The sequence below is a fragment of the Neltuma alba genome, unplaced genomic scaffold, assembly GCF_004799145.2.
Source record: "Neltuma alba isolate B1F8T4 unplaced genomic scaffold, ASM479914v2 tig00008143_pilon, whole genome shotgun sequence".
In the NCBI taxonomy this organism is placed as follows: domain Eukaryota; kingdom Viridiplantae; phylum Streptophyta; class Magnoliopsida; order Fabales; family Fabaceae; genus Neltuma; species Neltuma alba.
In genome coordinates, this window is record NW_021634958.1 from 13,537 (window position 1) to 38,676 (window position 25,140).

Genomic DNA, 25,140 nt, shown 5'->3' on the forward strand with positions numbered 1-25,140 from the left:
GATAAAACGTAGGTCCTACAGCAGTTAGTTTTGGGCTTCAGTTTGATCTATCAAACGAATGAGTTAAGTCACGAGTTTTGGAAGACTCATAGTACATATTCCAAGCTTTAAAATGAGAGATAAATCACCTCTTTTGGATGTGTACACAAGGAGATATGAATTTCCAAAATTTAGTCACAGAATCTAGAAGTTTCAGATTTTACGAAATAAACAGTAATATTGATTGATTAAATGTACTAATTGGGCAAAAATAAGTCCAATTGGATATTTTTTCCTTAAATGGCATTGAAAGGTCTTTTCGTAGAATTTTAGAACACCTCCACATGATTTTTATAGAATTAGTTATGATTTTTCAAAGTTAGACCTGTAATCTGAAATTTACACAGTGAACAGTAATTTCGGAAAAGTAACGTCCTAAAGGAGATTTTGAGCTCAAGACCATCCAATGTGGTCAAAAAGGATTCTAAATGGATTCTAAGATATTATATAAGTAAGGTGTGACATTCATCCATGTTCTTCATTTATGGCAATGTATTCTTGTTGTTTCTCTGCAAATTTTTTGAGTTTAAAATGCTACATTAAGACCTTTGAGTTTGTTATTTAAATTAGGGTTTCATTGTGGATCGGTAGGATGATGAGAGGTGCTCTGTTTTTTGTTACATTGTAGGTGGCTTTGATATGCTTTAGCATGGTTTAGTGTGAAAAGCTGAAGAAGATGAAAGTTGGGTGTGGGTAGAAACCTTTTCTGTGAAATAGGATATTGTGTTGTCAACGTAGGCTATGAAAGTTGTCAATGGATACCGCGATAGTTGTCAGTAGTGCTGCTTCACTTGTCAATAACAGCTGGATGATTATTGATGCAGGTTTACATTAATGATAGCCAATACATTTGGGAAGCATTTATTTTGCTTTGTTCATATAGGGGTAAGTTTATAAATGATAAAGAAGATAATATGAGATATATTGGAGGTAGTGCAAGAATAAAATTATACAAGTAGAACATATCATAGAAGTTTTTGTACAAATTTATCAAGAATAATCAACAAAAGATCATTATGAAGTGTAAGGTTGATAGTTGTCCATGGTATATGGATACATACTGGATGGGAGCACATCAAGATATTGTGTTTTTAACCATCAGAGTACATAGAAGTGAACACATTCATCATGCACATGACAACTTGCTTATTTCTTACTCAGGAAGGTCAAATTTAGCTTCTTCAATTGTGATTGATAAGTTGAAGTGCAATATTAACAAGAGTCCAAATCTCAGCAGAGAACATATTGAAATAAGCTATTTTTTATATATGGATGTGAAAGGAATATTTTGTAAATGGGTGTGAATGGATATTTTTTTGTAAATGGATACACACCAACAGTTCGTTTAGTAATTACATGCAACCCATATGGTTTTTTTTTAGAAGGGTTGTGAAATAGGTGTAGTTCCATGTATACAAAGGTGTAAATAAAAGTTAGCTATAAATTGATGTGTTAGACTCTGTTGTTATTTGAGTTGTAATTATTACACCTTGCATTGTCAATAGACCTGTTTTGACTTGTCACTGCTTATATTATAACTTGTCAATTAATCTACTGATGTAAGTTATCTAAAACGTGAATTCAAATTATATAATGGGTTTTAGCATCGTGAGATGTTTTCAATTACTCTGACATATTACATTTTGGTTATAATATTGTATATAATCATTATTAAAAGTGTATCATTACTGATATAAAATTACAAAATGAATTGTCAATAACTACACCGTCACTTGTTAATAGTGATAATGTCACTTGTCATCTGTTACACTATCACTTGTTAATATAACTGCAGATATAAATTTTAAAAAAATGTGATTTCAAGTTATATAGTGTCATTTAATATTGACATATTCTCTGGACTAATGTAACATTTGTTAACTTACAAAAAAAAAATCAATAAATCGTAATTACCATTTGATTTGTCAACAGTAACAATATGACTTGTCAATGATAGTACTGTGACTTGTCAATGGTCACACTGTGACTTATTAACCATGAAATCAAGGGCATAGAATTTCATCCAGGTGTCGTGACGGATTCATCCAAGCGCCGCAATGCTTATTATAGAATGTCTCTTCTTTTTTCTACTTTAGAGGCTGCAGCATATTGCTCCGGGCACTGTGACGAATTGAGAGTTATGAAACTTGTCAACAACTACACTGTGACTTGTCAATGGTAGAACTATGACTTGTCAATGGTGACACTGTCACTTGTCAAATTTTGAAAAATTGGTATCCAATTAACATAAATTTTGGTTATACCTTTTGGTTATTATTTTCATTTTAAGTTACAGATAACTTAATTGAACATTTTAAATAAATGACACCTTCTATTTGAAAGTTTTTAATATCAATTGTTAATATCCACATGTTGACTTGTTAATAAGGCCATTGTAAATTGTTAAATTTTGTACTGTTTAATGTCATTTTCAGAGTTACTTTGTTAAACATAATTTAATTAAAAATTTTAAATAAATAACACCTTCACATAATATGATAGGCTACATGGAATTAGATTATCCATGAATTTAATACAAAACAATAATACTACTTGTTCACTAGTCCATAGGTATTAACTTCATAATTTACTTGTCAATCAGCTACATTACATTGTCAACAGTGGCATTGTAAATTGTAAACAAAGTCTCATCAACTATTTTTATCACAACATTTAATGACTTCAATATAAAATGCCATTTTACAGGCACAATCGGTATGCCCAGTTTCAATTACACTCTTCATAACTTGTCCCTTCTTTTATACTTGTTCTTGCACTACCTCCAATATATCTTATATCATTTTCTCTATCATTTATAAACTTATCCTCTATATGAATAAAGCAAAATAAATGCTTCCCAGACGTACTGGCTATCAGTAATGTAAACCTGCATCAACAATCGTCCAAGTGTTATTGACAAGTGAAGCAGCCCTACTGACAACTATCACAGCATCCATTGACAACTTTCGTAGCCTACATTGACAACACAATATCCCATTTCGCAGAAAAAGGTTTCTACCCACATCAACTTTCATCTTCTTCAGCTTTTCATGCTAAACCATGCTAAAACAGAGCAAACCACCCACAATGTTACCAAAAACAGAGCACCCATCATCATCCTATCCACCTATAATGAAACCCCAACTTAAATCACTAGCCCAAAGGTCTTAGTATAACATTTTAAACTCAAAAAATTTGCAAAGAAACAAAAGGAATACATTGCCATAAATGAAGAACACGGATGAACACAAGATGCTGATAACAACAGTTTTGTTTCAACCATAAACAGCTTCAATGATGCCCTATACCTGAATAATCTTTAATGATTACAGTGAAGGTAAACTAATTTGAGGTTTCTTGCTTTTGATGAGGGTTGATAGCTTTGGTTTTTGAGATGAAACTGAGATAGCAATGTGCAAATAGGAATAGGGTTCAAAATCAAATTTCATTTTAGTAGGGACAACATAGTCTTTTCATGATTTGTCTTATTGCAACCAAGTCCTTTTGGGACTCCTACGTAGTTATCAAATTTGAAGAGACCTTTTTGCAGTATTTTCTCTTCTGTGGGACCTTAATGTCATTTTCTCTATAAATTATGCTGAACACTCGAAGAGTATTAATTATATTTAAATAATAACTGCTCGATCCATTAGAATATATAGTCTCATCTACGCCGTTGACTCAATTATTATCTTGGCCGTCCATTAAATTGAGGGGGTGTTTGGGTGATGACCCAAACCATGGTTTGGGGAAAAATCACCCAAACACCATAAAAAAAAGCCAAAACCATGGTTTTGGCAGAAGCAAAAATTTTCTGCTTTTGGGGGAAAAAGGGAGAGTGTGAGAACCTATGGGATATATGTCTTTTTTTTTTTTTTTTTGCCTAGACGGATATACCCTTTCCATTTATTCATTTCTTTCTCATTGTTTCACATGTAGTACAAGGGAGAGCCTGAGAGTAGATCTCAACAATAATATAACTTTAACACCCCTCAATTATTTTTTATAAGTATATTTAATCTTATATCTTTTAAATATATATACACGTATTAATTATTTATTAATTATATTATCTTACGTATTATTAATTATGTTGATAAAAAATATATTATTAATAATTTTATTCGTTCAAATTAAAATATATCATAAAATCTATTTTTTATGTAATTATCATATTAACTTATGCTTTTTTTTAGTAATTTGTATATATAAAAAATGTTTCTGATAACAACTATCCAAACACTCTCACTTCTCAGAATCACTTTTTCACAAAATCTATTCTTCCTAAAATCTATTATTCAAAAGTTATTCTCTAAACTATGGTTTGATTTTATCCAAACACTCCCTGATTCTGAAAAGAAAGAGGATTATTATTATTATTTTTTTATTTTATGTTTTATTTTTTATTTTTCACCCTTGACCTGCCCGAAAAGGCATCCATATAACCAAAAGCTCTAGGGTTTTGGCCGAGCTCCCAGTGTGCAGCAGTCTGTTGAGCCAGTAGGGAAGAAAGAGGCCGCCGGAAGATGAAGACGATTTTGTCATCCGAATCCATGGATATCCCTGACGGCGTGACCGTGAAGATTCACGCCAAGGTCATCGAGGTAGAGGGGCCTCGCGGCAAGCTTGTCCGTGATTTCAAGCACCTGAATCTGGATTTTCAGCTGATCACCGACGAAGAAGGCAAGAAAAAGCTGAAGGTTGATGCCTGGTTCGGGTCTCGAAAGACTTCGGCCGCCATCAGAACTGCTCTCAGTCACGTTGCAAATCTCATCACCGGCGTCACGAAAGGCTACCGTTATAAGATGAGGTTCGTGTATGCACATTTCCCAATCAACGCATCCATAACTAACAGCAACAGGTCCATTGAGATCCGTAACTTCCTTGGCGAGAAGAAGGTACTCTTCACTTTCCCTCTTCTGATTTGACAATGAATTAACTATCTACTCTTAAATGTTATAGAGTAAAAAGGTAACCGTCAAAGAATGGGATTTTAGTATCTACGATTCGTTGTGATCAATGTAATCGATCAATTTGCTTTTTCGTGTCTGATTCTTAGTTTGATTTCTGGTACATTTGAATTTAATTCTTGGTTTTGCATTGTTCCAGTTGTTCACTTTGTATAATTGTTATGAATCACCCCGTCTCTGAAGTATTCTCAAATGAAAATTCCTCTGCTTCACATCTGTTGTATTTTTCCTTAGTTTTCTTGACTCTGGCTCTGTAATGTTGCAGTCTGAACTTGTCGTTTAGGGCCCTAGTCCTGAGGAAAATTGCAGGTTTAGATATTAAGCCCAAATTAGTTATCTGTCTCGTATACTGAGGACGCGAGTGTGCATATATTATCTAGTGACTGTGATGTTGTCCTTGACTTTGGGATTACATGATTGTACCTGATGTTAGTGTTGGGTTTCCCTTTTGCTAGGTGAGGAAAGTGGACATGCTTGAGGGAGTCTCTATTGTACGATCTGAAAAGGTGAAGGACGAGCTTGTACTGGATGGAAATGATGTGGAGCTGGTCTCTCGCTCTGCGGCTCTGATTAACCAAAAGTGCCATGTCAAGAATAAGGATATACGCAAGTTTCTTGATGGAATCTATGTGAGTGAGAGAGGCACTGTACTGCAAGAAGATTAGAGGAGTATTTGAATGGTTTTCCTGCGATGAATTATGAGTATAGCGCACTATATTTGGTGTTAGTGATAGATGAAGAATGAACATTAGTTTTCTGGGGTTTGTTCATGCCTATTTAGGTTAATATTTGATAAAAAGGCACAAAGCATTCACTGCACTTGTTAATTTGAATTTGATGAGGAATTTGAGTAGTTTCTTTTTAGTTTTTGAAAATTCTTACATCCGCGTGATAGTGCTCTGTATTGGGAAGGAAATGTGTTCAGTTAACGCGTGCATATTTGTTGAGTTATGGTTGAGAAGTGAATTGACATGGGTTTATTTATTTTTTGTTGTTCAATTTATTTATTTGGGTGAAAGGACTTGGTGCAACAAGTGAAGGGTTATTATCGGATAGTTAGATTTTGTTACTACCTCCGGAGATAGTATTATAATAATACTATCTCTGGAGATAGTATTTTCAAGGCATCTTATATGTGAGACAGGAAGAAACTTATCCTCACAGCAAGTGAGCTGTTTGCTGGATTTTGTCTCAAAATAGACGAATTAAGAGTGAATGTGCATGGTTCGTTGGCTTCTGCTTGGTAACACTATAAAGTTGTTGAGGCTATGGGTGGAGGTTTTTAAATGAAGTGTGAGCTATTCTAAGTCATCATCCTAGTAGGGCGGCTAATAGAATTTAGCAAAGGGCTGATGCAAAGAGTTCAGGTAAGGATTGCGAAGTTTGGCAGTAGGTATTCCTGAAGCTACAGTCTTATAGGTACAAAAACTTATTCCCAGCTATTTTGGGCCTTACAGAGTCAAGGAAACTTTGTTCAATAGCAAACAAGCTAGAGCTTCCTTGACTTCCATGTGTCGTTAAACTTTGTCTAGATCCTACAATTAAGTAAAGATACCTATACTTTGACAACGTGAAACTTTGTCGAATAAAAGAGTGAGGATGCGCAAAGGAAGGATAATAACAGAGGTTTTGGTCTAATGGAACGGGTTGCCAGATGAAGAAGCCACCTGGGTGTGTTTAGGATAAAATAAATTGCTTATATGTAACAAATGTAATAAATAGAGACAATTTGTAAAAAGCTAAAGTACACATTGGTCATTTAAATTTACATCTGTGCTTTTAGCCCCTTAGAGTTAACACTGTTAACCAAACTAACAAAAAATTCTGACTTATTTTTAAAATAATGACTCAACATTTAAATGGTTACATATTAATTTTTAATTAAACATGTGTGTGCCAAAAGTATTTGTTAGTGGCAGTCTCACCTAAAAGGGGGGTGAATTGGATGAGTTGTAAAAATTTTGCGAAATTAAAACAATGTTCTAATGGAAATAGAGAGTGTGAATTAGAGAGATTTCACTGTAGAAAAGTGGACACAGAATTTATACTGGTTCGGTTTCAACCATTTGACCAATGTCCAGTTCTTAGAACACCTCTAAGTATTACACTATGTTCCAAGATTGATCGAGCTCTTGGTGTCTCAGTACAGTAATTGATACTCTCAATCACTTCCCTTTACTTCCCGTAAGGTTACAAACCCACTCAAGAGTTCACACTCTTGAGTATCACACAAGACGTGATTAATGATGAAAGTGTAAACTCTTTTACAGAGTGAATAAATGATAATCAATGAAACTCGGTGTATGGAAGAACAAAGTATTGAATGCAATAGTAAATAATCAACAGAAGGTAGCTCGCGTATTCAATTTGTTCATTTAATGCTTCTTCGCGCCTTTTATAGTTGAGGTAATTTAGTAACCGTTAGACGGAAGAACTTCTAGCCGTTGAGAGTCCGGTTGCGTGTTTTTCCAGTTGCAACGGTTTCCGCCATTAATGCTTCTAACAAGGTAAGTTACAGGCTACTTGGACAATCGTTGGAGAGTCGTCGGGTTTTTCTTCGTAATCTGCAATAATACATTGATTCAATAAGTTTTTTCTTTGCAGAGTAAGATCAAAAGTATAACCGAACAAATGATAAAATGAACATTCATAGTTTACGGTTAGAATCAATCAGTTGTTAAATGTGCTGAGTAATAACTGATCGTGCTTGATCGAAGTGATGATCGATTACTGCTTGATCGATCAGGTTATCGATTATTCAGAGTAAGAGCTTTTGAAACAGATAACTAAGTTTATCGATCAAATGATGGATCAATGATTTATCGATCAAGTGATCAATAAAAGGAAATAGTGACATCATACTGGTATGCATAGAAGAAGAAGATCAAGGTCACTTTTGATTTTGAAACTCCTTAAATAGAGAATTAAGACAATCATGAAGGCTGAGAAAAGCTCGAATGAAATAGATAATAAGTTTTGAGAAACATCGTGACTATTTAAAGTTTAAACTGAAATCGCCTCATGATCGAACAAGTAATCGAACACTTGTTGATCGATCAGGTTATCGATAAACAAAGTGTTATAGAAATAGATTTTGAAGCACTAATTTTCGAACACATTATCGATAAATAGAGATGGATAACCTTATCGATAAACAATAAGCAAAAGTATATTCAGTGAAAACACAGGCTATGTAGGTTGATCAAATAGGTGATCGATTAATGGATGATCGATCATGTTATCGATAAAGAGGTTTATTCTTATAAAATCAAAGAACTGATTTATCGATCACGTTATGTGAAAACAAGGTAAACATGAAGTGCGGTGATCGATCATATTATCGATAATGAGATTATCGATCCCGTGATCGAAGAATCATGACTTAAAAACGATGTGCTGATTATCGATCATGTGATCGATAATTTGCTGATCGACCAGGTGATCGATAAGCTACTGAAATAATTACCTGTACACAGAGTTATGAAGCAATGTTCGATCATATTATCGATAAATGATTGATCAATAAATAGTGACTAAAGCAAAACATAGAGTGAGTTGAATGCGTTACCATTTATCTGTCTTCTTATCGATAATCAGTTTATCGATCATGTTATCGATAAATGCTTATTAGATTTGTATTCCTTTATCCGACAGATGTTCGATCATCCTGATTATCGATCAAGTGATCGATAATTTACTCCAGATTCTTATACCTAACTAAGTTAACAATGATCGATCAATTGATTGATCAACACATTATCTAACAAGTTATCGATCAAAGTTTCTGCTAAGTTACTTGATTGTATAGAAATATTATCTATCAGCTTATCGATAAATCCTTGATCGATCAGATGATCGATCAACATACTGAAACACAAATTATTTACTTTGTTATCATCAAAACCTTAATCCTAACAGTATTTAAAATAGAACTTTACTTCCATCAACAATTTGTATTTAATTAAATAATTAGGGAAAACAATTTTTTCTCACTTTTATCATTGAAAAAAGTATCTAATCAATTCTAAAAATTTATGCTAAAACATTCAAAAATTATAATTATTTTAAGGATTTTAAGGATTAGCATTATTATAAAATTTTATACTAGATCCAATATAGCAATTTTAAAAGTTGATAATTAAAAAATAAAAAATTATAATTTAAGATATTTTTTAAATTATTATATTTTTGAAAATTTAAATCTTATAAAACCATATTAAAAAATTTGGCATAAGAAATAATTGTGTCCGATGGAACCTTTAATGACGTTTTATTTTAACTTTTTTAATTACATATTTTAAATTAATAATTAACATGTTAGCATTTTAAATGATGAGTTGTCATTTTGAAATCATTGAGTCAGCATTTTTTGTTTAGTAAGATAAATACTATCAAGTTTAAGGAATTAAAAATAGGGAAAATTTTATTTTAGGACTAATGTAGCTAATTAATATCAATCAACTCTCAAAACATTTCAAAAGTTTAGCCAACCCTCTTGGACCAAAATGAAATTAAAATTTAAGGATAAAAATACAATAATACCCTTCCTTTTTATTGTTTTAAAAATAAATATTAATTGTTGCTGGAGCTTCAGCCATTGGTGCTTAGGTGGCTAGCACCTAAGGTCGGAGCTCTAGAGGCCAGAGGATTTTTTCTTTAAATAAGGTGTCCGGGGTTTGAACTTGTGACCTTTTGGCACACCAAAACACACACACACACATAACACTAAACACATGCAACTATCCAAGTATAAATGAACAAGCAAAATTTGACAATTTACAACATAAATTTGGTAATTTACAAGTAACATAATTTAATTCACAACCCCAAATACAAGTGTTTAGATGTGAGTGAGCAAGTGAAATTCGAAGATTTATAATAAAAATTTAGTGATTCACAACCCAAACTTGGTGATTCACAAAAAAATAAGGGAATTCACAATACCAAATATAAGTGTTTAAATATTAATGAACAAGTGAAATTCAGTAATCTACAACCTAAATTTGGCAATTCACAAGAAACATAAACATTACAAAACTTATAAAAGAATTCACAATCTCAAATTTAAGTGTTCATGTTTCTTGTAAGTTACTAAATTTTGATTATAAATTGCTGAATATTTGTTCTAAATTATCAAATTTTACTTTTTTATTTATACCTGAACTTTGGAGTTGTGAATTTCTTCATGTTTTTTGAGAATCACAGAATTTGGGTTGCGTGTCACTGAATTTTTGTTGTAAATTTTTGAATTTCACTTGCTCTTTCACACCTAAACACTTACATTTAGGGTTGTGAATTTCTTTATATTTCTTACAAATTACTGAATTTTTGTTGTAAATCTTTGAATTTTACTTGTTCATTCATATCTAAATATTTGCAGTTAGAGTTGTGAATTCCATTATATTACTTATAGATCGCCAAAGTTTTGTTGTAAATTGCTGAATTTTACTTGAAATTATTGAATTTCACTTGTTTATTTATACTTGGACACTTGCATTTGTTTTGTTGTATACTACCTCAAATCTTTAATATAAGACCTAGCAGACTAATTTGGAAAGATTAAGGAAATTAGTTAAGTTAGTTATTTGTAAAAAATAGGTTTTGTCTTTTCTTAGAATATCCTTGCTAATTATGTGCATTAACTAAAATTATTATTTAATAGAATATTTAACATGCGTAACAAGGACTGCTTTTAAAAAAATAGATAATATAAAACACAAAGTAGATTGGAGTCTTATATTGAGAACTAAATTAAAAGTCAAATTAGTTCTTATATTAAGGACTAAAGGTAATATATTTTTCTTTACATTATATGACTATGTGGCTTGATTGGTTTGGTGGTTGATAAACCTTGTCACTAGGCAATTAAAAAATAAACTAGGAGAAATCCAGAGAGCGAGGCACTACCTAGGTAATTTTTCTCTAAGGAGCCTTTGGTTAAATTTAGATTCCTAACAATTCACTTTAATTGCCAATTTATCAATGCTAAACAATGAGTTTTCCTGTGTTTAAAAGTAGAACTAGAATTGGAAAGGGGTAATGACTATAAAAAAGAAATTTTGATTAGTAAAAAATGTTAACCATGATAGAAAAAACTTGAACTAGTTACTAATAGTATTTCATAATAACTAGGTCTTGGCCTTTACAAAGTCTAGAACATCACATTTAACTCTAAACCCATAACATGATATTTTCTGAATAAAATTCTTCTAAACCAACAAAAGTAGTTAAGACCATCATTCTTAAATAAATCAAAGTATGCAAAAAGAGTTATATATGAAAATATACAAATACTCGTTACATGACAAAAAGGAAGCTATACAAGATAAACTTGATAGCTAAACCTCTATCGCCTTCCCTGACGGATCAGCTTTAGAGCTATTACCTAAAAATGTTAAACCACGAGGTGAGACAAAAGCCTCAATAACCAACTATCCTACTCATCAGGCATAAAAGTAAGTGCTTAGGAGGTGTCAAGTAGAACAGCTACAAAAATCATAACATTCACAACTGTCACATGGTTATATATTTATATATATCAAAATATAATATTTCACTCTCAATTCCACCTTATTTCCCCATATTCTATATTCTCTAACTGAACCCATGAGCTAGTACTAACTCATGTGACTAGTAGCTCAACATAATAAGTTCACCGATCAAGTGATGTGAACAGGCCAAAATCCATAGAGTATAAGACCGGACCATAGGTTCCCCCTCTAGTCCATTAGCGAGATGTCATATGCTCTCCAACACATGAAAGGGTTGAAGGATCAACCAGTGTACATTCTAGCATCATCCTACCTATGTATAAAATTCACCCACTTATTCTCCCCGTAATATGTGTCACACCAATCAACGCTCACCATCCCCTCTCGTATTTATACTCATGAGATTTATAAAATAATCATTTACCAATAACATAATAAGTTTCACATTTACTAAAATCGAGATTTCGAAATTTCAATAACCTATATCAATCCTCAAAACTATTTCTCAATAAACTCTTGACCCAAATGACAACTTCATAAATTCATAATTTCACAACTATTTTTCAATAACATGAAGTATCTCTAGGCAATTTCAACAATGATACGTTTCATTGCTCAAATTGTAGCCCAATAGCATTTCAAGAATCTTATGTAATTCGAAATCACTCACAAACATTATACAAGTATACATAATAAGTAAAAAGTAGTTACCTTTTACCAAGACTATAAAAAGAATTACCACAAAGTCAACCCCGTATTCAAACAAATAATCCAATAATTAATGTACATAATTAATATAATCACATATTAATATAAGCTAATTAATTAAGCTTATGTATATTAGCTAAATTTCTAATTTAATTTAATTTAATTTTTATTCTAAATTCCCACAACTCTCATAACCCAAAATTAAGTATTTTAGAAATAAGTTATAAATTTTCTAACAAGCCAAAATATTTATTTACATTCTCTGGATTATTTATTTTAATAAAAAGAATTATCCAAAATTTTTAAATATGAAATTATTATATTTTAAATTCTAAAAATCTCATTTCAAGTTTAAACCTCAAAACCAAATCGTCCAAAATTAAATAGTACCTCAAATATTTATAAATAAATAATCTAATCAAAATTTTAATGGTGTAAATATCATATTTTGTTTTCTTCACAAATAATGAACTCTTTTAGCTAAAATAACTATTTTAAAACATCGAGTCATCTAATAAATAAAACTAAACCAATTAAAATTTTAATAATATGTCAAAAAATCCAAATAAATTATTTAACATAATTTTGATCAGTACAAATATGATATATCTCATAAATAATAGGTTTTTTAACTAAAAATTAATTTTTAAATACTAAAATGAACAACAGGACAAATCTAAACTAACTAAAATTTTAATAATATATTAAATAACTCAAATAAATTATTTAACTTAAATTTAATCGATAAAAACATTCTATATCTTTGAATACAAATTTTTCAACTAAAATCTTAATTTAAAATTCTCAAAACAATCATTGAACAAATATAAACGGATTAAAATTCCTTAATAACGTATCTTAAAATTTCTACAATTATATATTATCAAAACTCTATATTTACTTCATACCCAAACCATAAAATCTTCTCAAAACACTATAATAAGACTAATAATATAACGCTCTAAATATATAAGAAATATTTATAAAGAAAATATGATAAAAAGAAGTATTTTTATGTACCTAAATAATCTCCAAAAGCTTGTCTTCCTCTTCAAATAACATGTAGTTGTAAAATTCCTCACTCACTCTTGTTTTTTTTTTTCCTCGCTGTCCCTTTATGTATTCTCTTTTCCGCCCTCTCTTCCCTTCTTATTAACCACTGCTCCCTCCTATTTCAACCGTCTTCCACAATTTTTCCTTCTTTCATTTATTATCCTCCCTGTGCTTTTTCTTCTTAAATGACACCCTACTTTTCCATCGAATTCAGTGGAAAAGCAAGGGTTTTTTTTTTAAAATATTACTCTTTCAATCTTAAATATAAGACTCCTTTTGTAGTGTAATTCACACTACAAAGGGTCTTTTATTTAGGACCGGAGGAGTACTATTTTATTATAATAATAAAAAAAATTTGAATTTTTTTTACTAATATATATTTTTTTGGCATAAATCCTAAAATAAAATTTAGGATATTATAGTTCTCCCCACCTAATTGGAATTTCGTTCTCAAAATTCAAACAATCATACACAATTAAAAACAGAAGCAACTCAAGGTGCTTGCTAAGAAAACAAGTATGAGTACTTGTAACGCATCCACTCCTCAGTCTCCGAAGTTACATCACCAAGACTCATGCCCTTCCAAAAGATCTTAACAAGATGGATGGTCTTGTTCCACAATTGTTTGTTGTTAACGTCTAAAATCTGTTGTGGTTTCACTTGATAGGTTAAATTTGCTCACAACATCACCTCTTCGGGCTTAATAACATGAGATGGATTCGAATGATACTTCTTCAACCGTGACACGCGGAACATGTTGTGTAAACTGGATAGATGTGGTGGCAGCGCAATCTGATATACAACATGTAATGTCCCCAAGTCCCGGAGTACAGCCGTAGCCATCCCAGGATGTTGCTCATAGATATTATCCGTTTTGGTTCAGTCATAGCCACCTCATGGTTTTGTTTTCCTGGGTACAGCCATAGCCACCCAAAAAACGCATATACGAAATAGAGATATCCATACCCTTTTAAGGCATGCTTTCCTCCCTTCTCCATTTAATTTGGGACTTCACACAACAGGTCCAATCCACTCTAAAATCTTATAAGGGTTCATGAATCGGGGTATAAGCTTTTTGGATTTGATGGATCCATGACACCTGTAATAGGGAAAGCCTTTAGAAACACAAGATCACCCACTTCAAACTCTAAAGTCTTTTCTGACGAGCCGCATAAATCTTCTGTTGATTTTGGGCCATCAACAACTTCTGCTTGATAAACTCAATCTTTCTAGTAGTGATGTCCACTAGATCTGGGTCAATAACTATTCTTTCACTTAATTAAGTCCAGTACAATGGAGATCTACATTTTTTCCTATATAAAGTCTCGTTCAAAAATGGTCTTCTTAATCTCATCATCATTAGGGATGCAGATTCTCTTTTTGTAATTTAAAATTCCTTCTTTTCCACTATTATAGTTTTGGCACATCCCCATTTTCCAATGCCTCTCAAATACTCAATAATCAGTCATTTTCATTTGTGCTGCCTTTAAATCCTCAAAGAATTTATAGTCGCCCAAAATTGACTGCAGAGTAAGTAATGTCTCAGGCACCACCTAGAGATCTCTCAATCCCTCTAAATAGTAGTACTCCTCCAAGCTCACATGGAACACATGCACTTTCTTCCTACTTAATGCATTAGCGACTGGGAGATACTTAAGTTTAAAGTCGCAGTCTTTAAAGAATTCCATCTATCTATACTGTCGATGATCAACTTTCCTGGTTTACTTGACACTTTAGACTTTTATGATCACTAAAGATTTTAAATTGGGTACCATAAGGCTAGTATCTCTAAATCTTTAAGAAAAACACTATTATGCAAGCTTAGGCCCTCACATCTCACAATCCACACATAGCTTCAAATATTTAACTTTCAATCCAATTTCAATTCCTTAATTAGAAGGTATGACAATTATTTTCTCTACTTAAATAGTCCACTAAACCCATCAATCAACCTCAAATAATAACTACTTGTAACAACTCCCAATTTTACATTTAGAACTATTAACCTCGAGCATACCAAATCCCAAAATATTGGTCAAACAAACATAAACCAATCCTTAAACCTTATTTCAAAATATCATATCACCAATCTCCATTAAAGCCCCTCTTCTAACAACAAATCCTAACTCCAAATCACCAAAACCTTAAATCACAATAAAACTAAATTAACTAAAAATTTTATACAAGTCAGGTAACTACTTTAAATCCATTAAAAATTTTCATATTCTAAAACTATTCTAAATATTGAAAGATATAGCTTCAAATCATCATTCGTAATATCGATAGTCATCACTTAACCTTAATCAAGAATAATAACCCTTAATTTTCACACAAATCTAAAATTTAAAACACCACTATATTCATTGTAATTGAACATTAGGATACTACAATAACCAGTACACAGCCTTAAGCTATTATCTTTCTTCTTCGCAGCAACTTCTATGAACCGCATAGAAAAACCCTAGGTATGATAAACACTTTTTTTTTTTGGAAGTAGACCTCAATCTTCTTTTTTAACTTTTTCAATTTGGATGGTAACCTTTTATAGAGAGCCTTTGAGATATGCTCTATTGCTTATTTTAACTCAATAGAGGATTCTATCCCATGGCTTAGGAGTATACTTAGCATTTCATCTAAAACTACATCTATAAATCTAGTCAAAATATCCATTTGATCTCTTTTCGAATTGCGTCTATCAACAGACAATTATAGGTTGCAATCTTCCTTTCTTACTAACAGTACTGCTGAACCCTGTGATGTAACACTCAGTTGAATAAATTCCTTCACCTCCATCTATTCAATAATAATCTCCTTGTTCCTATTGACAGAGAAGAATGTCATACACGTTGGCAACTTCCTTAAATATACTTACACTTATTCACTTGAGTAGATAACCATAATGTGAAACCTATAATAACATCCATAGACATAGTATAAAAGGAAATCACAAATCTCTTACAATCAAGGATGATATTGCTAACTAACAACTAATCCATGCCCAAAATCACATCGATACCCTTAAATGGCAAAGAGAACAAAAAGACCATACATAAATTAAACTTTTAGTACACTCAACAGATAAAAAAGAATACCTAGTACCCAAATTAACAGGATGAAGATATCATATCCTTGGAGTAAACTGTACCTCTAATCAGATTAGGAGATATCTCGGTCTTCTCTTGTGTCATCTTAGGGACATTTATTGGAATAGGGGAATGATTGTTCTGAGGGATCTACCTAGCCTCTAGGTAGTTGCGGACGATTTGCCCTAGCTTGTGGCACCGATAACACTCCTGGCATTGTCCTAAATGCTCATTTCCATATTTCTGGTAGGGTCCATTAATACTAGATTGGGACATAGAAAAATGATGATAGGGGTTCTGGTTTTTCCTATCATAGCTCTTCTTATTGATTCCTTCTATTTGCCTCACAAAACTAGAGAACCTACCTTGGCTATCCCAGCACCAGCTCTCCTCTATCTCTCAGCTCCTGCTAACTGCCATCTTGAGTTTTGCGCAAGCATCCTTCAAACTCTTGGACTCATATAATGCCATTTGTTGCTTCAACTTTGGCCTCGCCCATTCTATCAATTGCCAGGTTATCCACTCTGAGTTATCCTTTTAGCTAAAGGTAGGTAACATTCTTAGAGAGGTCAATATACTTAGCAATAAAGTCATCTTCATGCCTTAGCTTTATTGGGATCCATACCCCCATCAAAAGTTTTCGGGTGATAGCACTCTATGTCCTTCCGTACACTTTTAAGATTCATAGTCTCCTCTTTTCCTTGTCACCCTTATGAGCTATTTTCTCCTCTAGGTCCTTCAACAAAAACCTACAAGTTCCAAAATTACCCACAAACGGCTTAGGAAGCCCACTCTATTCGAATTCTTCCACAACTTTCTTGCTTCTCATGTCTTCCTCCCACTTCCTTACCCTCTCAACTATCACTATAACTACCACTTCCCTTAGTTGTTACAGTAAAATCTCTTGGTTAAACTTTAGAGGATAGTGTGGTTAATTAGGTCGGTTTATGAATTCATCCCACCTTGATTAGTTTGTGGGGATCGCATCTGTACCATCCTCCCACCTAAGGATGGAACCCACCAAAAAGAAACAAAAAGTAACATCAAGCACATGCATAAAGTAATAGGGAAGATTATGTGAGATTACTGTATATTGCCATAAAATGCAATGTAATGCAATCCAATTCACAAAATCTTTAGCTCTGATACCAAAATTGTAAAAATAGTTATTTCTAACCTGTTACAAACCCTTTTTCAATCCAAAATTTAGTAATACTAGTCATGGTAGAAAAGAATCTTAGTACAACCTTTGAAAAGGTTACCATGATTATAAAAAAGAAATTTTGATTCGTAAAAAATGTTAACCATGATAGAAAAAACTTGAACTAATTATTAACAGTATTTCACAATAACTGGGTCTTGGACTTTACGAAGTCCAGAACATCACATTTAACTCTAAGCCCTTAACATGATATTTTCTTAATAAAATTCTTCCAAATCAACAAAGTAGTTAAGACCATCATTCTTAGATAAATCAAAGTATGCAAAAAGGCCTACATCTGGAAATATACAAATACTCGTTACATGACAAAAAAGAAGCTATACAAGATAAACTTGATAGCTAAACTTCTACTGCCTTCCCTGACGGATCAGCTTTAGAGCTATTACCTAAAAATGTTAAACCACGGGGTGAGACAAAAGCCTTAGTAACCAACTATCCTACTCATCAAGCATACAAGTAAGTGCTTGGAAGGTATCAAGTGGAACAGCTACAAAAATCATAACATTCACAACTGTCACATAGTTATATATATAAATATATACATATATACATATATATATCAAAATATAACATTTCACTCTCAATTTCACCTTATTTCCCCACACTTTATATCCTCTGACTGAACCCATAGGCTAGTACTGATCCATGTGACTAGTAGCTTAACATAATAAGCTTACCAATCAAGTGATGTGAACAGGCCAAAATCCATATAGTACAAGACTGGATCATGGGTTTCCCTTCTAGTCTACTAGCAAGATGTCATATTCCCTCCAACACATGAAAGGACCAAAGGATCAACCAGTGTACATCTGGCGTCCTCCTACTTATGTATAAAATTCATCCCTTTTTTCTCCCTGTAATATGTCTCTCATCAATCAATGTTCACCATCCCCTCTCGTATTTAGACTCATGAGTTTATAAAATAATCATTTACCAATAACATAATAAGTTTCACATTTACCACAACCGAGATTTCAAAATTTCAATAATCAACATCAATCCTCAAAACCATTTCTCAATAAATTCTTGTCACACATGATAACTTTATAAATTCATAATTTCACAACTATTTTTAATGACATGAAATATCTCTAGACAATTTCAACAATAATACATTTCACTGCTCAAATTATAGCCCAATGGCATTTCAAGAATCTCATGTAATTCGAAATCACTCACAAACATCATACAAGTATACATAATAAGTGGAAAGTGGTTACTTTTTACCAAGGCTACAAAAAGAATTACCACAAAGTCAACCCCGTACTCAAACAAATAATCTAATAATTAATCTACACAATTAATATAATTACATATTAATATAAGCTAATTAATTAAGCTTATATATATTAGCTAAATTTCTAATTTAATTTAATTTAATTTTTATTCTAAATTCTCACAACTCTCATAACTCAAAATTAAGTATTTTAGAAATAAGTTATAAATTTTCTAACAAGCCAAAATATTTATTTACATTCTTTGGATTATTTATTTTAATAAAAAGAATTATCCAAAATTTTCAAATGAGAAATCATTATATTTTAAATTCTACAAATTCATTTCAAGTTTAAACCTCAAAGCCAAACCATCAAAAATTAAATAGTACCTCAAATATTTATAAATAAATAATCTAATCAAAATTCTAATGGTATAACTATCAGATTTGTTTTTCTTCACAAATAATAAACTCTTGTAGGTAAAATAATTATTTTAAAACATCTAGTCATCCAATAAATAAAACTAAACTGATTAAAATTTTAATAATATGTCAAAAAATCCAAATAAATTATTTAACATAATTTTGATTGGTACAAATATGATATATCTCAAAAATAATAGATTTTTCAACTAAAAATTAATTTTTAAATACTAAAATAAACAAACGGGCAAATCTAAACAAATTAAAATTTTAATAATATATTAAATAACTCAAATAAATTATTTAACTTAGATTTAATTGGTAAAAATATTCTATATCTTTGAATAACAAAATTTTCAACTAAAATCTTAATTTAAAATTCTCAAAACAATCATTGAACAAATATAAACGATTAACATTCCTTAATAATGTATCTTTAAATTTCTACAGTCATATATTATGAAAGCTCTATATTTACTTCATATCCAAGCCGTAAAATTTTCTTTAAACATTATAATAATACTAATAATATAACACTCTAAATATATAGAAAATATGATAAAATGAAGTATTTTTCTATACCTAAATAATCTCCAAATGCTTGTCTTCCTCTTTAGACAATATGTAGTTGTAAAACTCCTTACTCACTCTCTTGTTCTTTCTCTTCCTCTCGCCCTCCCTTTCTCAACTCTCTTTCTCGCCCTCTCTTCCCTTCTTACTAATCACTGCTCCCTCCTATTTTAACCGTCTTCCACAATTTTTCCTTCTTTCATTTATTATCCTCCCTGTTCTTCTTCTTCTTCTTCTTAATTGACACCCTACTTTTCCATCGAATTCAGTGAAAAAGCAGGGTTTTTCTTAATATTAAAATAATAATATTTTATTATAATAATAAAATACTATTTTCATATTTTTTTGAAATTTTTTTACTAATATATATTTTTTGGCATAAATCCTAAAATAAAATTTAGGATATTACATTTATAAATTGAAATAAGTACCATTGAAGTTACTTAAATACCCTTAGAGTTTATAAGGAAAAAAAAACATCTTTGCTTAAGATTGATTGGAAGTATTACTGATGGATTTTGGGTTATTAGGGAATTGAGGAGTGGAATTATCTGAAAGCTTTATAAATTGAAATAAGTGATAAGTTGGGAGGTACGATAGGTGAGTGAATAGCGTCCTATTGTTATAATTTTAAAATTAAGCTTTTACTATTTGTTATTAATTTAGTTAACTATTAGCTTCTTTGTTGAATAATTTATCAAGGTGATTTAATTTAAACTTTACGTTCTTCAATTTTACTTATTTAAGGTTTCAATGTTTTATTACTGGGATAAATATTTTTGCCTCTTAAGTTGAATAAAAGTTCTACTTACAATTTGTTAATCTGTATTTTGTTTTTAATAAATATTTATACTTGGAATTTGAAAAGGAGTTTTGAAAATATTATTTGAAAATCTTCAGGCTGGGATCATTTGTTATAAAGTATTCTTTAAAGAATTCCATTAGTAGAAATAATATATATATACACGCAGAAATAATATATATACACACACATTCCTCTGTTTGTTAGTAATAAATTGATCCCAGCATGCTTGTGCATTTTTCAGAGGAGTGGATACAGAACGCTAGTAACTATCAGTAGTACTATTAGTTCTTGATGCACCATGGTAATTTCAAGCTCATTTAATATTCGTGGGTATTATTCCAACTCTTGTTTCTTGGCTTCAGTTGCACTTGTCTCGTGGCTTTGACCTCACTTGATTGGTGACTTACCCTCGTAGACTGTGTATCTGTGCTTGTATTCGTGGCTTTGAGCCATGCTTGCTATTTTGTTTTGTTGAGGCCTTACAAAAGGATAAGATTGAAAAATATTGTTTTATATTATTTTTTTCTAACAAGCTCTCCTATTACAAATTTGGATTTAATTGTTTAATGAGCTTGAGCATATATATTTATCCTTTTGATTTAAAATTGTATATTGTAGAAATTTTAATTCTTTGCCATATGGTCATTCAAAACTAAATTTAATTTAATTTCATTCATTTGTTAGTATTTTATTAAATATTATCAATGGAACATTATTCACTAGTAGATTATTTTGTTGACTTTGAGAGAGCACCACTGAACCTGTATCCCTAGTTGAGCAGTAAAGAGCCTTATTGAAGATCTAGAACTAGTAAAAGTAACTGTTACCTAATGTAAACACAAAAGTACATTTATGTTTTTATTTTTATAATTAGATGCTCCACGTAATATATGGTTAGGTCCTAGTCTTTTGGGTTATTTTGGAATGTAGTTATATATACTGGTGCTAGGACGTAGAGCTCTAACTATTGTTTGAAAATTGTAGGCTATTGTAGAATTTTTTAGAAGTCTAATTTACAGTGAAGACTTTGCCAAAATTTCTACAAATGGCTTTATATTTTGAATTATAACATGTGTAGGTATATGAATGTTTTGTCCAATGAGATTCTTCTATTTGTGATTACATTAAAAATGCTTGCTAAACAATTCTCTGTATATGTTTAGGCTTAGGAATGTGAGATCTCTCATATTCTGTACTGGTCACCTCCAAAGTTGGGGCATGACAAGAGAAGTAGAGGAAGTGAGAGAGGAAGAATGAAGACTATATTGTCCTCCCAATCAATAGCCATCCCTGACAGCGTGATGATGAAGATTCACTCCAAGTTCATCAAGGTAAAGGGGCCTCGCGGCGAGCTTGTTCGTGATTTCAAGCACCTGAATATGGGTTTCCAGCTAATCACCACGAAGATGGCAAGAGGAAGCCGAAGGCTGATGCCTAGTTCGAGTGTAGGAACGACCTCAGCTGTTATCAAAACTGCCCTCAGTCACATAGCAAATCTCATTATCGACATCATAAAAAGCTATCATTATAAGATGAGGTTCATGTATGCCCATTTCCCAATCAACGCATCCATTACTAACAACAACAGGTCCATTGAGATCCGTAACTTCCTTGGGGAGAAGAAGGTACTCTTCACTTTCCCTCTTCTGATTAGATAATGGGAATGAATTGAATATCTAGTCTTAAATATTATTTGTCAAAGAATGGTTTTTTAGTATTTACAGTTTATTATAGTCAATATAATTGATTGATTTGCCTTTTCGTGTTTAGATTCTAAGTTTGACTACTGGTACATTTGAATTTCATTCTTGGTTTTAGATTGTTACTATTGTTATTCACTTTGTATTTTATCATTTTGTTTCAACACATTCTTTTAGCTAATTTCTTTGATTTGTTTGGTTAATCAACCAAGCCGAACCCTTTTTTTTTCCCTTTGTTGTTTATTATGATAATTCTTGGTGTTCTTAATCTAGGCTATGTAAATATTGAAGTTTGAATTTGTGGTTTAAAGGCTGTGATTAAGTTTAGAGTCTAGTAGTTGTATTGGTGTTATTGCCTGGACTATTTCTCATAGTGTTTTGTTGAGAAATATTTATAAAAGTGCAATGATTATGAGAGAAATTGGTATTTCTATATTATTCTCTGTGAGCGTCCTGTTGTGCTTTTGCATTATTTTTTTGTTGGAAAGCCAGTGCAATTGTCTCATGTTATTCTTAAGCTCAATTGTTTGATCATATTCATTAATCAACTAAGTAGAACCACTTCTCTTCTTTGTTGTTCATCACCATAATTCTTGGTCTCAATTCAGGCTATGTAAATGTTGCAGTCTATACTCGTGGTTTGGTGGCTGTAATTTAGAGTCTAGTAGTTGCATTTTGTTGGGAATGTTTTGTTGAGGCAGATTTATAAATTATATCAGTGCAATAATCCTGAGAAAAATTGTAGTTTCTATATTATTGTGTTGTAAGAAGGCAATTGCAATTGCATCATTGTATTTTTAGATACACGCTCTTAAACCCATTTATGTGATCTAATTCATCATTCAACTAACAAGAACCTTTTTCCCCTTTTGTTTTTCATCCATCGTAATTTGCCCTACTAATGTGTGCATAACTGTGGTATAGCTTTCTGCTTGTTATTACTACTTAGTCCTAAACATAAAAGCTAGATAAATGTTTTATTTTGGTCCTAAATATAATACCTCAATTTACTTTGTTTCCTAAATTTATGATTTTCTTTCAAAGTATTCCTATTAATTGGATGTAATGTGAGAGTTTTCACCAAGGGTTACAATGCACATGATAGAAAAGATATTCTAAGGAAACCATTGCACGTTTGTTACAAATTAGTAACATAGCTAATTTTATTAATATATGCAAATTAGTTATCTAACTTTTATATTAAGAATTAGAAAGTGTATATATTTATCTAGTGCGTATTATGTTGTATTTGATTATGGAATTGCATGATTATATTTGATGTTATGTTGTATTGGCTTTACCCTTTTCTCAGGTGAGGAAAGTGGACATGATTTAGGGAGTCTCTATTAGATTTGAAAAGGTGAAGGATAAGCTTGTACTTGATGGAAATGATATGGAGTTGGTCTCTCATTCTGCAGCTCTGATTAATCAAAAGTGCCATGTCAAAAATAAGGATATCAGCAAGTTTCTTGATGAAATCTATGTGAGCAAGAGAGGCACTATACTACAAAAAGATTAGAGAGAGTATTTGAATGAATGGTTTCCTTCGAAGAGATTACAAGTATAGGCATTATGTTTTGTATAACTGATAGATGAAGAATGAACATTAGCTGTTTGGGATTTATTCATGGGAATTTAGTTCACATTTGCTAACGACACAACATGTATTCACTGTAATTGCCACCTCCGTGAGATGGTATCGTGCACTGGGAAGGAAGTTTTTTTTTTTTGGTAAGAGACGAGGCCTAAGGCCCAAAAAAAAAACAGAGAGAAAGACAAAATCAGGGGGGCATATGACCAGATACTTCCATCCTCCGTCGTGAAACCGTATCAGCTCCAGGCTTGTCTTCTTCGACTAGATTCATCAAGGCCGGATGAACCTCTTCCCCAATATGACATCCTAGCTTAAGTCCAAACCCCAGTTTCGCTAAGGTATCGGCAAGTGCGCATTTTTATTGTCATTAGTACAATATAGTTCTTTTGGATGGAATAATAACTAGATTCAGTGACATGACATATAATGATACAAGATATAATTAATGTGGGTGAAAATAGTAAAAGGTGGTTAAAATTTCATGTTTCTTTTTGATAGAACGGAAGAAAAAAATCTCATATGTTTGAGTACCTTATAAATATAGCAGCCGATTCCCAAAACCGTATTATACACACACACATATGTACGATCTTAATGAGTTTTTTATTGGGAAAATTTCAAAAAAAATGATTCTTGAATTTCAAAATTCCAAATAAAGAATTATTATGAAAATGTGTTGCTATTTGTTTTTTGAGTGTAGTCAATTTCTTTATGAATGTAGTGATCAATAATGATTTGAAATTTTAAAATTCAACAATCATTTTTTGGGTATTTTTTTCTTTTTTATTAACAAGTTAACAGGTGCTCTTGTTAATAAACAACTTGATAGAACTCAACTATTGACAATTAACCAACAATAAGCATTCAACAAATTGTTATGGAAAATTAATAAATATCATTCTAAAGTTAACATGTCTTTAAGAAGGAAATAACATGCATTATTAAAAATTTGAAAAAGGTACTGAACATATATATTCGTTAATAGTTAACCCATCAAAATTGACAACACTTAATTTTTCCAATGAATTAAAAAGCATTTTTTACAAATTAACAAGTCCTCAACAAAACATTGTAACATCTTAGATTCTTTTTTTCCCCCTCTTTTGAGCTGAAATCTTATATTCTTTTTCTTTTCTTAATATATGATGCAAAATTAATTCAATGTTGGGAAACATTGTCGATTTCTAAATAGTACTTGTTAACTTTTTATCAGAATGTTGTAAATTCTTGCGGGTCAGCCGTTAATGATTGTGTTCTATCAAGAAG

The 25,140-nt window shown here is 31.5% G+C and overlaps 1 protein-coding gene and 1 pseudogene across 1 annotated transcript; both read left to right on the forward strand.

Moving 5' to 3' along the window:
* The first annotated feature begins 4,490 nt into the window (after window positions 1-4,490).
* LOC114753784 (60S ribosomal protein L9) lies at window positions 4,491-5,989 on the forward strand. Its single transcript, XM_028942496.1, has 2 exons — window positions 4,491-4,937; window positions 5,465-5,989. The coding sequence occupies exons 1-2, from the start codon at window positions 4,566-4,568 to the stop codon at window positions 5,672-5,674; spliced, it is 582 nt and encodes a 193-aa protein (XP_028798329.1). The 5' UTR covers window positions 4,491-4,565; the 3' UTR covers window positions 5,675-5,989.
* A 15,844-nt stretch (window positions 5,990-21,833) lies between these two features.
* Window positions 21,834-23,799, forward strand: LOC114753783 (60S ribosomal protein L9-like; annotated as a pseudogene).
* The last annotated feature ends 1,341 nt before the right edge of the window (window positions 23,800-25,140 follow it).